Below are 14,194 nucleotides of genomic sequence, written 5' to 3'. Positions count from 1 at the left end.
ATTCAACCACGCCACGCAAGAATAAATCACGATGTCCCTAGTATTTTTTGTTCCTTTTCTGTAAGCTGTTTGATAGAGGTATTTTCTCATATTTACATTCAAAATTCCATTATTTTGTTTTCTTTCCCTTCTACATTTTGAAAACTAGCTAGATAAGCTATGCTCAGTATGTTAATCTAATTTATCGTGTGCTGATTAACAACAAAATAGTATATGATAGTATTGTAAAACCAAACTATAAGTTTTTTAAAAGAAATTTAGAAAGGAGACGTAATTAGTTTTAACACGACACGAAAAATTCGTGTTATTATTTTTGCGAGAACTTACATCAAAACTTTGAATTTTACGAAAAACTAAGGATTTTCTTATCTCACGAGTAGATTACCTTAGCCGTATTTGGCACAACTTTTTAGAATTTTAGGCCCTCAATGCTCTTCAACTTTGTACTTGTTTGGCTTTTTATATGTTTTGATATGAGCGTCACTGATGAGTCTTATGTAGACGAAACGCGCGTCTGACGTATTGAATTATAATCCTGGTACCTTTGATAACTATTTTACATCAGATGAGTTACAAATGAACACAACATATTTTTGATTTTATTTAATTATCCAATTATTGGATAGTTTCGAGGTAAAAGATTCAACATATATCCGGAGAATGTGCAGTAAATTTGATCACGTTCACCATATAAGGCTGTGTCATGACTTTTTATGTCTAGGAAAACTTCATCGCCATGTAGCAGCTGCAGGGATGCCGAATTACCTACTGTTACATTACCAGATGGGACGTGGCAATAAATAGAGTTCACATACTTCAAGTTGTGGTAAAGACTAATCAAAATTGCCTTATCTGAGTGCGACAAAGCATGAAAATGGAAGACGTATATACCACTATATTTCGCTGTAAATTTTCCAGATTTCGTGTCATACCCTGAGCCCTGGTTTGAGAAAAATGTTAAAAATTACTGTTTGACGCTGTTTTGGTGTAAAATGAGTTGATAGTCCAACAGAAAAAGCCATATATTAATCATATACTACAAATAGAAAAAATATTAACTCGATCCTGTGACATTTTAAACATAAGAGTTCAGAAAAGATATTTGACAAAAGCAGTTATCGTATAAATTTCAATTGATATTCAAAGCAATACCATTATGATTTTACTTTAATTCGATTGATCTAGGCAGGGTGTCCAGATCAAAAAAATAAAATTTAATTTAATGTGCAAAGTTGTGTTTATTCCTGACTTACTTACAGGAGGCATTTACATATATATATAATATAAACACCAGGAGTTTGCCTAACTGCTATGATTATCTTTTTGTTTACGGACATGTACCGTAATCAGACGTTATTGTATGAACACAAATTCAAATTTTATGCAGAAAGCCTTTGGTAGTTGAACGATTTCAAACATGTCATTGTATAACGTCGGCGGTCAACATGTTGGTCAATAACTCAAAAAAGCTTTAACCAACTTTTAGGAATACTTTTGTAAGTTTATCATATCTATAGCAGTTTTTCGGAAACTTAAGTGACAAGATTTTTTTTAAAATAAACTCCCTTTTGTGTTTTTGTTTTTTTATACATTTTTGATATAACATTGAGGAGTTATGGAACGAATGTATCATGCGCTCATGTCGCAGTTTTTTTTTTATAAACAATTGCTTTCGGTATTTGTGTTTGTTTGTTAGGCAGCTTGAAACTTTTTATTTGTGTTATGTAGCTGCTACGTATTCTAGGACATATCGTTGGTTGAACAGGCTGGAAAACATTCAAATTTGTCAGGGTTTATTTTACGAAACGATAACAGAAGCCATGTCCATTGGGTACAATGTACTACAAGATAAATAGTATTTGGAATTAAATACAAATGAAAATTTTGCGCCTCTAATTTACAATTTTTAATTGAAGTGCAATTTTTTATTATTCATTCAATCGTCAAATGTTTTGAAAAGGATTGATGTTAAGGATTTTCTCAGAACTTACTAAAATATATAGACTATTATTTTGTTTATGCTCAACATTAATTGTGTACAATTTTTTCATTCCTACAATGTATCCATACTTTACGTACCAAAATCGTCTATGTCGTCTATATTTGTATATGGATTAAGGGTGGAGCTAGAAAATGTTGTATACGTTTGATTTGTTGCAATATCTCCATATGTTCTACCTTCTCTTTTAGTCATGACATATACTTCATCCCCACGAGATAACATCAGAATACAGGTGTTACCTATTGAAGTGTATCCGTTTGGTGTTTTACCATATGCTGAGTTGACATAGTGGTAATTATGGTACACATCTAACCATAATTCCTGTAAAAATTTTAAAGAAAGAAGTTAGCGATAAAATATTGGAATATAGTCTACGTAGAAATACATTGTGATCTACATATATGTATCTTAATTTTACTTGAAATCCTGATTTGTTTTTGCAATATCTAATTTGACTTACAAGTAAAAAACAATAGAGCTTTTCGTTTGATTTTATCAAGTGTATAAGTCACAAGTAAAAAATGTACATTTGAGTATATTCTTATCATAGATAATCAATAGTCATTCCATTTGAAAAAGAAAGGTGGGAATGGACTTACGAGAAATTACGAGAGAAAAAACAGCTTAAATTCACTTGCGTTTTGAAAATATGCAGTATTTGAGTAAAACTAGTCTGGTTTGTTTCTTATTACGAAAAAGTAACAATAGTCATGTCGGTCCGTGAATATTTCCCATGTCAATGAGGCATTTCTTAAGCATGAAACAACAATTTTTCTACTTGCTAATATATAGGGAACTAAGAAAATTCGACAATTCTACAAAGCGAAATTCTTTTTTTTTTTTTGTATAACGACAGGTTTTTTTCTAATTGTAGTTAATTGCCCCTTAACTCGATAATGAATATTATATTTCTTAACACTTATTTCTGAATCATAACATTTTAAAATTTATAGTAAAAGATGTCTTTCATAATGAATTTCTGAATATTCCCTAGTATAGACTTTTCCAACAGATCACAAATGAAAAGTAAATACTTATTTCCTACCAACAAAAGGTGAGTTTCTAGTTTCCGTTTTATGAATGGAAAAAAGTAAAATCACAAAAAAACTGAACTTAGAGGAAAACCTAATCGGAAAGTCCGTAATCACATGCCAAAATCAAATAACAAAGCACATCAAAAACGAATGGAAACGTGGCCAGCAGGATTATATGTGAATTGGGAACTAGCACAAGTGCAATCAGGAGGTTAAGAATTGAAGTAGTCAATATCGAGATCCTGCAAAACGTGTTTGTAATTGAAAATTTTAGTTGCAATAGGTTTGGTATAGGAATAAGAAATGTTTGGTACAAACTGGTCTTTGAAATAAGGAGGTATTTTCGATTGAACTAATTTATGGTGAAGGATATTGCCTAAGTTGAAGCCATCGAGACCTTTGTTAGCAAAGGAAAGATTAAGGAAAGATATTTTCTCTTTTTCATGTTTGCCAATGCGGACTGGCTTGAAAAGTCTGTGACTTGCAATATCCGAAATTATAGCTGTAATTTTGTATTGGTTTGAATGAGGGTTTGTAACAGTGGATTCCAAACATAAATTGAACAGAGAATGAAATTTTGAAAGGGGTAATGAATAAAGTTTCGTGCGAATGTGATGACTACCTAACAGCTTTTGTATAAATGGCAGCAAGTCATTAATAGATGCATCATGCAGAGAAGGTGATGTATAATGACAATGACCATGACTGCGTCTACGTTGAATAGTCGAGTTGAAAATATTCATCACATTCACAGAGTTACACGAAGGACTAGATAGAATACCTATACCATCATTTTTTTCATTGCAACCATAAGGTGTCGCAGTTCCCAATTGTCTAATCCAGTAGTCCTCTTTTTTTGTCTACGGAGAGTCGTTGAAAGATTAGGATTGTTAGAGCTATGGTATATCTTTTCGATAATGCGAACTGTCATAGAAACGATGGAATGATCGGGCTGATTGAAATGGTATCTTATCTCACGAGATACTTGTTTTCGCAGTCAGATATCATTAGTTACATAGTGTGTTAGTGACCTAATATGGAATTTACTGACTCCGTATATATCCTATTGTGTCACTAGAACACTATGTAACGAATTTATCTTACTGACTATCTTTATTTGTTGAATTTTAGACTAGAGTTGTCTCATTTGCTATCATAGTACATCTTCTTATTTCTATATTAAAGTGTTCAAGTGTTAAATTCTAAAAATCTTCTTCAATTGGTCTGGACTAAAAAAAATAATGCAAACAATAACTATTTAGTATCAACAACCTTGATATAACAATATTAAACAGAACTTTCAATACTTTAAAATAATCAAACAGTGCCAAAGTCGTGAATCCACTACTAACCGTGTATTGAATTAAGCCTTGCCCCTATTAACCTAATATTGAATATACACTGTCTCTACGAAGACGCTTTTAACCAATCATATTCCTAGAAATGTATAGGAGGTAAGATAAATCTAAAACAAACTGACAACGCCATGGCTAAAAATGAAAAAAGACAAACAAACAACAGCACACATGAGACAACATAGAAAACTAAAGAATAAACAACACGAACCCCACCAAAAAACTAGGGGTGATCTCAAATTTTCCATGTATTTAATAAAAAATAATAAACTGTGGTATGATTTCTAATGAGACAACTATCCACCAAAGTCCAATAAAGTAGATGAAAAGCAAGTATGAGCAATTGTACAACCTTCGACAATGAGCTAAACCCATACCATATGGTAGGCTATAAAAGGCCAGTATCTTAAATTAATTTCACTAACATGATCAGAAGTGGTAGTGAAAGATATGAAGTCCAGTCTGCGACGCCCTAAACGTTCCAGTTCCTTCATTAAACTTCGGTGTACCTCTGCTTGTTATAAGTCTTTCGTATGGAATAGTATGAGCAGTCGTCCAAGCAATGGAGTGCTTCAGTCCAGCTGAGAAAGCATCATATTCAAAATCGTTGGTATCTGAATAAAAGAAGTTAGTTACTTTTTAAACATTTCTATTTATTAAATAGATAACCAGCAGAGAGAGTTAAAAATTTCTGACGCTGTTTATTTATCGTATGAAATTAAGCTTTTGTGTACATATATATGAGAAGTCACAATTTATAAGAAGTAAACAAGCATGAGTCAAAATGCGGCCATCAACACGGAGCCTTAGCTCACACTGAACAGCAAGCTATAAAGGGCCCCAAAATTACTTGTGTGAAACAATTCAAACAGGAAAATCAACGGTTTGCTGGGAATTCTGTTTTTCTAACTCTTGAAATGAACGATAAGGTTTATATAAAGGCACATGACAACTATGTTAGTTTTATCTTTGGAATGCCAATCAAGGAAGTGTATACTACTTTCACTGATGTACTAGTTGCAGGTAAGCATTGTTCTTTACATTAACATTTACATTATCAGTTTTATAGCACCAGAAACGCATTCGACATCCTAAGGGATGATCAAGGCCAAAATATTTTGAAACTTCTAAGCCTATCACAAACGCAAGCATTAGGCATAATAGAAGGGGAACATAAACATTTGCAGATTTCTTATACACATTGGATTAACTTTCCTTCATAAATAAACCAAGATAAAAAAAAATCAGTAGTGATCTATGAAGGTTTTGCTATTGAAATATCTTGATTACATTTTGACCAATTACACTAATTTTCAGTTTAGTTATCACAACCTGTCTTCATTGTTATTTCAGCGGTTGTTGACCAAATTTTAAGAAGTGTAGTTGTTTGTTGTCAATGAAAGCACGTTATTTTAATTTCATAAATTAAAAACCTACCTGACATATGTCCGTTAGGATTTCTTTCTCTCGTTGGTATTTAACTCGCTCCCCACCGGAAGTTAAAAACTAGTACTCAGGTGTACTGTTATGACTTCCGGTCCAGGTAAACGAGATCAGTTTTCACTCGGCGCTTGAAAGACACCTCGTATCAAACTTCTCATTTACGGGGAGGTAGGGTGGTCTGACATATGTCAGGTAGGTATAATTTATTCATAAAATTTTAACTTGTTTACAAATTTTTGAATTTTAATTTCATAAATTAAAAACCTACCTGACATATGTCCGTTAGGATTATCTCTGATTCCAAAGCAATCCCTTTCTGGATGTGGATAAATAGAAGTTTGCCTCTATAGATTTTTAGGAATCATTTTCCTCTTCTTCACATCAGTTCATTTTATATATATGTACAAACATCTTTTTGTAGTTTTTAAAGTTTTATGATTTTTTTTAAATATTTTTCTGCATTTTTTATAAAAATGTTTCCCACAACTTCATGTTGTAAGTATTTTCTATATACAGTTAAAATATACCACTGTTAATATTTACACACAAAACTAAAACATTCTCTCCACCAAACTCGTCGGGAAAGTATTCAAATGTTTAAAAAATCCACCTGTACATCTTTTAAGTAAAAATTCACAAAAGTGTTGGCTTGACTCCAATCTGCACTATCTAAAATGTCTTTCATTTTTGCTCCTTTGAAAAGAGCCCAGGAAGGTCCAATTGACCTAGTAGAATGTCCTTTCACTGAAGGAATATCTTTCTTCTGTTTCTTATATGCATGCTTAATCACCTTAACTAACCAACTTGAAATAGTTTGTGAAGACACTGGTCTATGTGGTTTATTTACAGTTAAAAACAATTTCAGTTCATCTTTGCCATTCTTGTCTCTTAAATCCTCTGTATTTCTCAAATAATGTGTCAAAGCCCTCTCAGGATCTAACAATCTGTTGTTCTCAAAAGCTGGAACAAAAATAGTTGGACTATGATGAGAAATTCTATCTTGTTTTGACAAACCATGACGTAAAAAAGTTACCCCTTTTTTCTGAACATTAACTGAACCTTCACCAATTCTCAAAGATTGCAAATCCCCACATCTTCTAAAAGTAGTAATTGCAATAAGAAAAATTGTTTTCCAAGTTATATATTTCAAACTAGCTTTTTCATTGGTTCATAAGGTTCTTTCTTTAGTAAGTCTAAGACTAAAGGTAAATCCCACTCGGGTACAAGTTTTCGTTTAGGCGGTCTCGTATTAAAAACCCCTTTCAGTAATCTTATAATGTAAGGGTGTTGACCAACAGGGATTTTTTCAATAGGAGATAATACTGAAGACAGCATAGACCTGTAACCCGCAATTGTCCTATACTGTGAACCTTTGTCAAATAAATGTGTTAAAAAATTTGCACAATTTTCTAAAGAAGCTGTATAGGGATCGATATCCCGTTCAGAACACCAGCTATTGTATTTTCTAAATTTAGCTTTGTAATCCTTTTGAGTACCTGCCCGCCAAGATGCTGACAAGAGTTTCCTAACGTTTTCAGAAAAACCTTTTGTTTTGAGCTGCTGGTCGATAGTAGCCATGCAGTTAACTGAAACACTTCTGGGTTCGGATGTGCCACTTTTCTCTTGCCCTGAACCAGCAGATTTTCTACTAGTGGAAGTTTTAGAGGACAAGCTACTAGTAGGATAACTGGGGATACCAATGTTGTCTTGGCCAATGTGGAGCTATCAGTATTATCTCGCACTGAAATTTTTGCATGTGCTGTAACATTTTTGGAATTAGTGCAAGGGGGGAAATGCATAGGCAAACATGTTGTTCCATTCTATGGAAAGAGCATCCACTGCTAATGCTTGTGGGTGATTCATCCATGAGCAAAACACAACTGCTTTTTTGTTTTCGTTTGTCGCAAAAAGATCGATTGTTGGATGCCCCCAATTTTGAAAAATTGACTGAATTGACACAACTGAATTGTCTAATTCCTACTCTGTTGCCTGAATTTTTATCCGACTCAATTGATCTGCTAACACATTGTTTACTCCCGCAATGTGTGCTGCTTTCAGATAAATTTTGTTTTCTAGGGCAAACATCCATAAATCCCAAGTCCTTTGACATAGCTGAAGTGACCGAGTCCCTCCTTGCTTGTTTATGTATTGGACTACCGTAACATTGTCTGACCGAATCAAAACTAGTTTGTTTTTCAAAAATTTCTGAAATTTCTTCACAGTCAGAAAAACTGCTTCCAATTCTAGATTGTTTATATGTAACAGTTTTTGCTCCTCTGTCCAAAGACCCTGAGCTGTTAGATTGTTCATGTGACCCCCCAACCCGACTTGGAGGCATCCGTGGTGATCGTAACTGAGGTCTGATTTTGTTTTAAAGATTTTCCCTGCATAATGTTTGCTAAAGACAACCACCATTTCAAATGAACTTTTAGGTTTGGAGTACATTGAATTTGAAAATCTAAACTCATTTTTGATGGGGTCCAATTTCGAAGTAAATGTAATTGGACAGGCCTCATAAATAACCTGGCATTCGGAATCAACTCTAGACAAGATGCCATTTTCCCCAATACTTCCATGTAATGTCTGGCCGTTATCATGCCATTCATTACTTTTTGTACTGATAAAAATAGACTCTGTATCCTGTCCTGAGTTGGTAATACCAAACCTTGATCGAACTTGAACACCGCTCCCAAATAAGTGATTGTTTGATTTGTTATTAAACTGGACTTTTCGTGATTGATTAAAAAGCCTAGTCGAACAAGGAGATTCAACATTATTTCTCGATCTATTACAAGTTTTTGTTGAAACTGATTGACACACATCCAATCGTCTAGATATACTGCTAGACGTATGTTTTGTTTTCTTAAATGGGCAGCAACTACTGACACCACCTTCGTAAAAACTCGTGGTGATGATGTTGGGCCAAAACAAAGGGCTTTGAACTGGTAAACTTGACCTTGAACAGAAAATCTGAGGTATTTCCTGTGATTTTTGAAAACTTTTATATGAAAATAAGTGTCTTTTAAGTCCAGACTTATTGCCCAATCTCCTTGTTTTACTAAGTTTAACACTTTTGAAATTGTGTCCATTTTGAAGTGTTGCTTCCGAAGATACTGATTTAGTGGTTTCAAATTCATAACCGGTCTCATTTGTCCATTCTTTTTTGGAACTAGGAATAATGTACTGTAAAAACCTGTCATTCTTTCTTTCACTGGTACTTTTTCTATAGCCCCTTTTTCCAAAAGAGAATTTATTTCTAAATTTAAAATATCCAAATTTTTTGTACTGACTACTGTCTTTTTTATTCCCTGAAAAGGAGGTTTTTGCAGAAACTCCAGTTTGTAACCGTCTTTGATTATTGACAGAACCCACTGATCCTGAGTTATCTGCTCCCATTCTTGTAAAAAAAAGTGTTAATCGCCCCCCCCCCCCGCCCCCCCCGACCGGTATGTGTATCTTCGGAAACTTCACTTTTCTCACCTTGTCATCTAAAGTATCCTGAGGTTTTTCCTCCTCTACTGTTACTAGCCCCTCTTTTAAACTTAGGGATCCGAAAATGTGGAACTTCATTTTTAGTCTCACTATTCCCAACTTTTTTCTCAAACTGTCTACTATTAAAATTTGGCTTATTTGAATAACCAGAACGATCTGATGACTCTGTTTTGTCCTTTACCACATAAGGTTTCTTAGAACCAGAGGCTTCTGAAGAAGACACAGTCTTTCTCTTACCCAAATAGGACTTTTTAACACTAATGTCTGGTAGTAAGTCGTCCAGAGCTTTATTTTTCTCTTTACGAGTCTTGAGAAATTTTTCAAAGTCAGATCCAAACACACCATCTGCTGATAATGGTAAATCAGACAAGTCTCTAGCCTCATCAATTTCATATAAACCTGTATCAGTCATAGCTACTTGCCTCCGTACAATGTGATGAAAAGTACCTGTACGCCCCACTTGATCTAAGCTTTTAGTGGACATGGCAAATACATCTCTAACCTGTTGTATTGCTTTATCAGAATCTACATTGTCTGACTGTAAAGTTTGCATTAGCGCACCCAAACCTTGTTGCATGTACATATGCATAACAATACCCATGTAGGCAGCTTGTTGACCTCTGTAAGCTATTTTTTCAATCATTTTACTAGGTTGACTGAATAAACATTTACCACCTTTTGTAACTGAAGCTTTCTTGCCATGTTTTTTAATCAAACATCTACTTATCAAATCATCAATAGTAGGAACCAGTAAAAAATTTTCAGTATCTTCATGTACTGGAAAATCATCTTTGCTTTCTTCAGCAAAAGCAGAGACTAAATTAGGATGTTCAGCTCTCCAACTATTCAACAATACCTGCTTTTGTGTCTCGTCAATTTCAATGCCCATTTTCTTTTCAGACTTCTTTGTCAAGGCATCATCCCCAAAGAGATCAAACAAACACTTTTTTGTCCTACGGACAAGTGTTCTTCATCAGAGGACTTTGTGTCCCACTCATTTTCACTTTCACCTAATATTTCATCGTCTCTTGGTCTGATTGAAACATTGTCATCAGAATTTTCATTTTCTGACAATTCCCGGCGCAAACTTTGTGTTTGCTCACGCTCACGACCTTCAGGTTGTCTTTGTGACAAACCTTTTGCCTCACAATTTTTGTCGCCATTTTCGGCACAATTCTTGGCTTGAAACAATGTTATTAAGGTATCAAATTTATCATTTACATTGTCCAACTTACTGTTCATTTTCTCTTCAAGAATGTCATATCTGCTTCTCCGCTTTTTCTTCGTCTTTGAACTTGAAGAACTGGTTTTTCTAATGCCAATGGCGGTTCCCGCGCCATTAACACTGCTCTCATCTCGTGGTTCATCCACGTGCTCACTAGTACTGTCGCTATTCATTATAACTACAGTTTACATAAGTTTTATACCACGCTGAAAAACACGACCGTCTTTCAAGCGCCGAGAAAGAAAACTGATTTCGTTTACCTGGACCGGAAGTCATAACAGTACACCTGAGTACTAGTTTTTAACTTCCGGTGGGGAGCGAGTTAAATACCAACGAGAGAAAGAAATCCTAACGGACATATGTCAGGTAGGTTTTCAATTTATGAAATTAAAATAACGTGCTTTCATTGACAACAAACAACTACACTTCTTAAAATTTGGTCAACAACCGCTGAAATAACAATGAAGACAGGTTGTGATAACTAAACTGAAAATTAGTGTAATTGGTCAAAATGTAATCAAGATATTTCAATAGCAAAACCTTCATAGATCACTACTGATTTTTTTTTTATCTTGGTTTATTTATGAAGGAAAGTTAATCAAATGTGTATAAGAAATCTGCAAATGTTTATGTTCCCCTTCTATTATGCCTAATGCTTGCGTTTGTGATAGGCTTAGAAGTTTCAAAATATTTTGGCCTTGATCATCCCTTAGGATGTCGAATGCGTTTCTGGTGCTATAAAACTGATAATGTAAATGTTAATGTAAAGAACAATGCTTACCTGCAACTAGTACATCAGTGAAAGTAGTATACACTTCCTTGATTGGCATTCCAAAGATAAAACTAACATAGTTGTCATGTGCCTTTATATAAACCTTATCGTTCATTTCAAGAGTTAGAAAAACAGAATTCCCAGCACCTACAAAGTCATTCTGGTTTTTACAGCAAATTGAAACAATGTACTCTTCATTACGGTAGAGATCTAACTGTAAGTGTTCGTTACTTTTGGTAACTGCGTACAAATGGAAGGCATACAAGCCAGGAACACTGCAGACAAATTTACCATCAAGAGAAAAGTGTGCATTGATGTTGGTTATAGTTTTATCAAATGTTGGAATTTGGCCCTGTGTTAGGTATTCATATGATACTCAACCTTTAGTAAATGCTACGACGTCATCTGCACCTGTAAAATGAAATTAAAATGTATTATCAAATTCGATGTCTTGTTATTGTCAACGACGCTACAGTTGATATTCACAATGTTTAAAGAGAATAACAAGTACGGCACTTACTCTGATAATGTGATCACATATATTTAATACTGACACTAGCAAAATTTTCAATTAATAAAGATATATAAAAAAAACTAAATTGGTGACACCTAAAGCTTATCATTTGGTTGAACATGCGACATTTATTGACCTTGGTTTGATAAACCTATTCGTATAGTTATTGATGGTGTGCGAATAGAAATTAATCGCTACAGAAAATTTTGTTTAGATTTGTAATATCCTGTAACTATTTATGAAATTTCTGTAAAATGTGTTGAATTCTTTTATTGAACATAATTCACTTGATCAGCTTTTTCATTCTAGTATCTATCATCAGATACGCTATAATACTTGTTGTATATCTTGACCATTACCTCGATATTGACACAAACAACTAAAAACTAGAATCTATGACAAACATGATGACTTTTTTTAATTTAAAAAAAAACAACATTTATTCCTTATATTTCTAAAATAACACAATTTTCAAACCGGTTAAAGCTTTCTGTGGTCTTTTTCAAACAATGAATCGTGCATAAAGCATTTCATAAAGACATGTTTAAACAATCGTTAACCACATTAAACAAACCATTTTCAATTACTTAGATTTTCTTAAACTATTAACAATTTGAAATGTCCACTTCCCAGACTTTAACATCCTTCAGCTCATAAGTGATGACTTTTTTGGTCCACCTGACCTTGACACGAAGTTGTCTAAGTAATGGGTTTTCCCAGATAGGACTTAATAGCGACAAGGTATATTGTATCCTTCACATTTTACAGCAGTATCATACTATTCTCCTTCGTATGGCGTTCACATAATTCAATTAATGCGTTAGCCATTGTAAAAGAGGGACGAAAGATACCAGAGGGACAGTCAAATTCATAAATCGAAAATAAACTGACAACGCCATGGCTAAAAAAGAAAAGGACAAACAGACAAACAATAGTACACATGACACAACATAGAAAACTAAAGAATAAACAACACGAACCCCACCAAAAACTAGGGATGATCTCAGGTGCACCTGAAGGGTAAGCAGATCCTGCTCCACATGTGGCACCTGTCGTGTTGCTTATGAATAATGTATACGAACTTCATTGACAGTGATGTACTTCTTACATATACAAATTAAAATCATCATAAATCAGAAAGTATGACTGAATAAGTTTGATGGTCACTATCTCGAATTAGTTGACGAATACGATATGTTGGTATCTTATCTCACGAGATACTTGTTTTCGCGGTCTGATATTATTCGTTACATAGTGTGTTAGTGACCTAATGTGTCACTAGCACACTATGTAACGAATTTATATAACCGACTATCTTTATTTGTTGAATTTAGACTAGAGTTGTCTCATTTGCTATCATAGCACATCTTCTCATTTCTATATTAAAGTGTTGATATAATAATAATAATAATAATGCAAACAATAACTATTTAGTATCAACAACCTTGATATAACAATATTTAACAGAACTTTCAATACTTTAAAATAATCAAACAGTGCCAAAGTCGTGAATCCACTACTAACCGTGTATTGAATTAAGGCTTGCCCCCTACTAACCTAATATTGAATATACACTGTCTCTACGAAGACGCTTTTAACCAATCATATTCCTAGAAATGTATAGGAGGTAAGATAATTTTAAATACCGGTTTAGTTGTTAGATGTGTAACAGATTATGTCCTACTTCTTATTGTGCCATTTTAATTGATTGTTAATTTACATGACGTGTGATAAATGAGAAGCAGAATATATTTACCCTATCGACGTAACGAGTCTCCTTCTTTTCGACGTTTATGTTATTCCCTCGGTTTTTGTGTTTTTAACTTTGATTTGTCTCTTCTTAATCCATTATGGTTATCTCCTGTATGTGCTCGTATTCATACAACAGATGATTAATTATTTGAATGATCCTGTGATTTAATGTGAAGAGATATAGATTTATGATTTGGATCATATGCAATGTTTTAGGTACAATTGAACAGTAAAATTCAGATTTTTCAATAACTTCCTTTTAATATCTTAATCTTAAAAAAATATTGTACTTCTCGGTCACCATGCATTTAATTAACAAGCTAATTATTATAAATATTTGTCAAATACGAATTAACTAAAACACATTTACTTTACATTTAACTTCCAACATTCGATTGAGGAGGAAATCAAAAGAAATAAAAGTTTCATCATGTTTCTTATAGAATATCTGATGATTCAATCTGATATGACACTATACTGTTATCAGTCTTGTTTTAAATTTACCTTCACTTGCCATTGACATATTTTCTGAAAAAGAATTGTACATGTGCTAAAAAGGAAGATCTGTTAAAGGAATAAACAGAAACAAAACACTTAAAAGTAAA

General features: G+C 33.5%; 1 protein-coding gene across 2 annotated transcripts; it reads right to left on the bottom strand.

Moving 5' to 3' along the window:
* Window positions 1-801: 801 nt before the first annotated feature.
* LOC143085262 (uncharacterized) lies at window positions 802-13,498 on the bottom strand. Of its 2 annotated transcripts, none has more exons than XM_076261511.1 (5): window positions 13,395-13,498; window positions 11,333-11,734; window positions 4,817-5,005; window positions 2,080-2,323; window positions 802-940 (listed from the first exon to the last, which is right to left on the bottom strand). In XM_076261511.1, exons 3-5 carry the CDS (start codon window positions 4,883-4,885, stop codon window positions 927-929), a joined length of 327 nt encoding a protein of 108 aa, XP_076117626.1. In that variant the 5' UTR covers window positions 4,886-5,005; window positions 11,333-11,734; window positions 13,395-13,498; the 3' UTR covers window positions 802-926. The 2 variants fall into 2 exon arrangements, with proteins under 2 accessions (XP_076117626.1, XP_076117627.1); XM_076261512.1 differs by lacking the exons at window positions 11,333-11,734; window positions 13,395-13,498 and adding exons at window positions 6,103-6,794; window positions 10,562-10,828 and having other exon boundaries at window positions 815-1,036.
* Between the last annotated feature and the right edge of the window lie 696 nt (window positions 13,499-14,194).

Source organism: Mytilus galloprovincialis, chromosome 8 (genome assembly GCF_965363235.1).
Source record: "Mytilus galloprovincialis chromosome 8, xbMytGall1.hap1.1, whole genome shotgun sequence".
Lineage (NCBI taxonomy): Eukaryota > Metazoa > Mollusca > Bivalvia > Mytilida > Mytilidae > Mytilus > Mytilus galloprovincialis.
The sequence above is the reverse complement of the archived record's forward strand: the minus strand, read 5'-3'. Positions and strand labels throughout refer to the sequence as shown.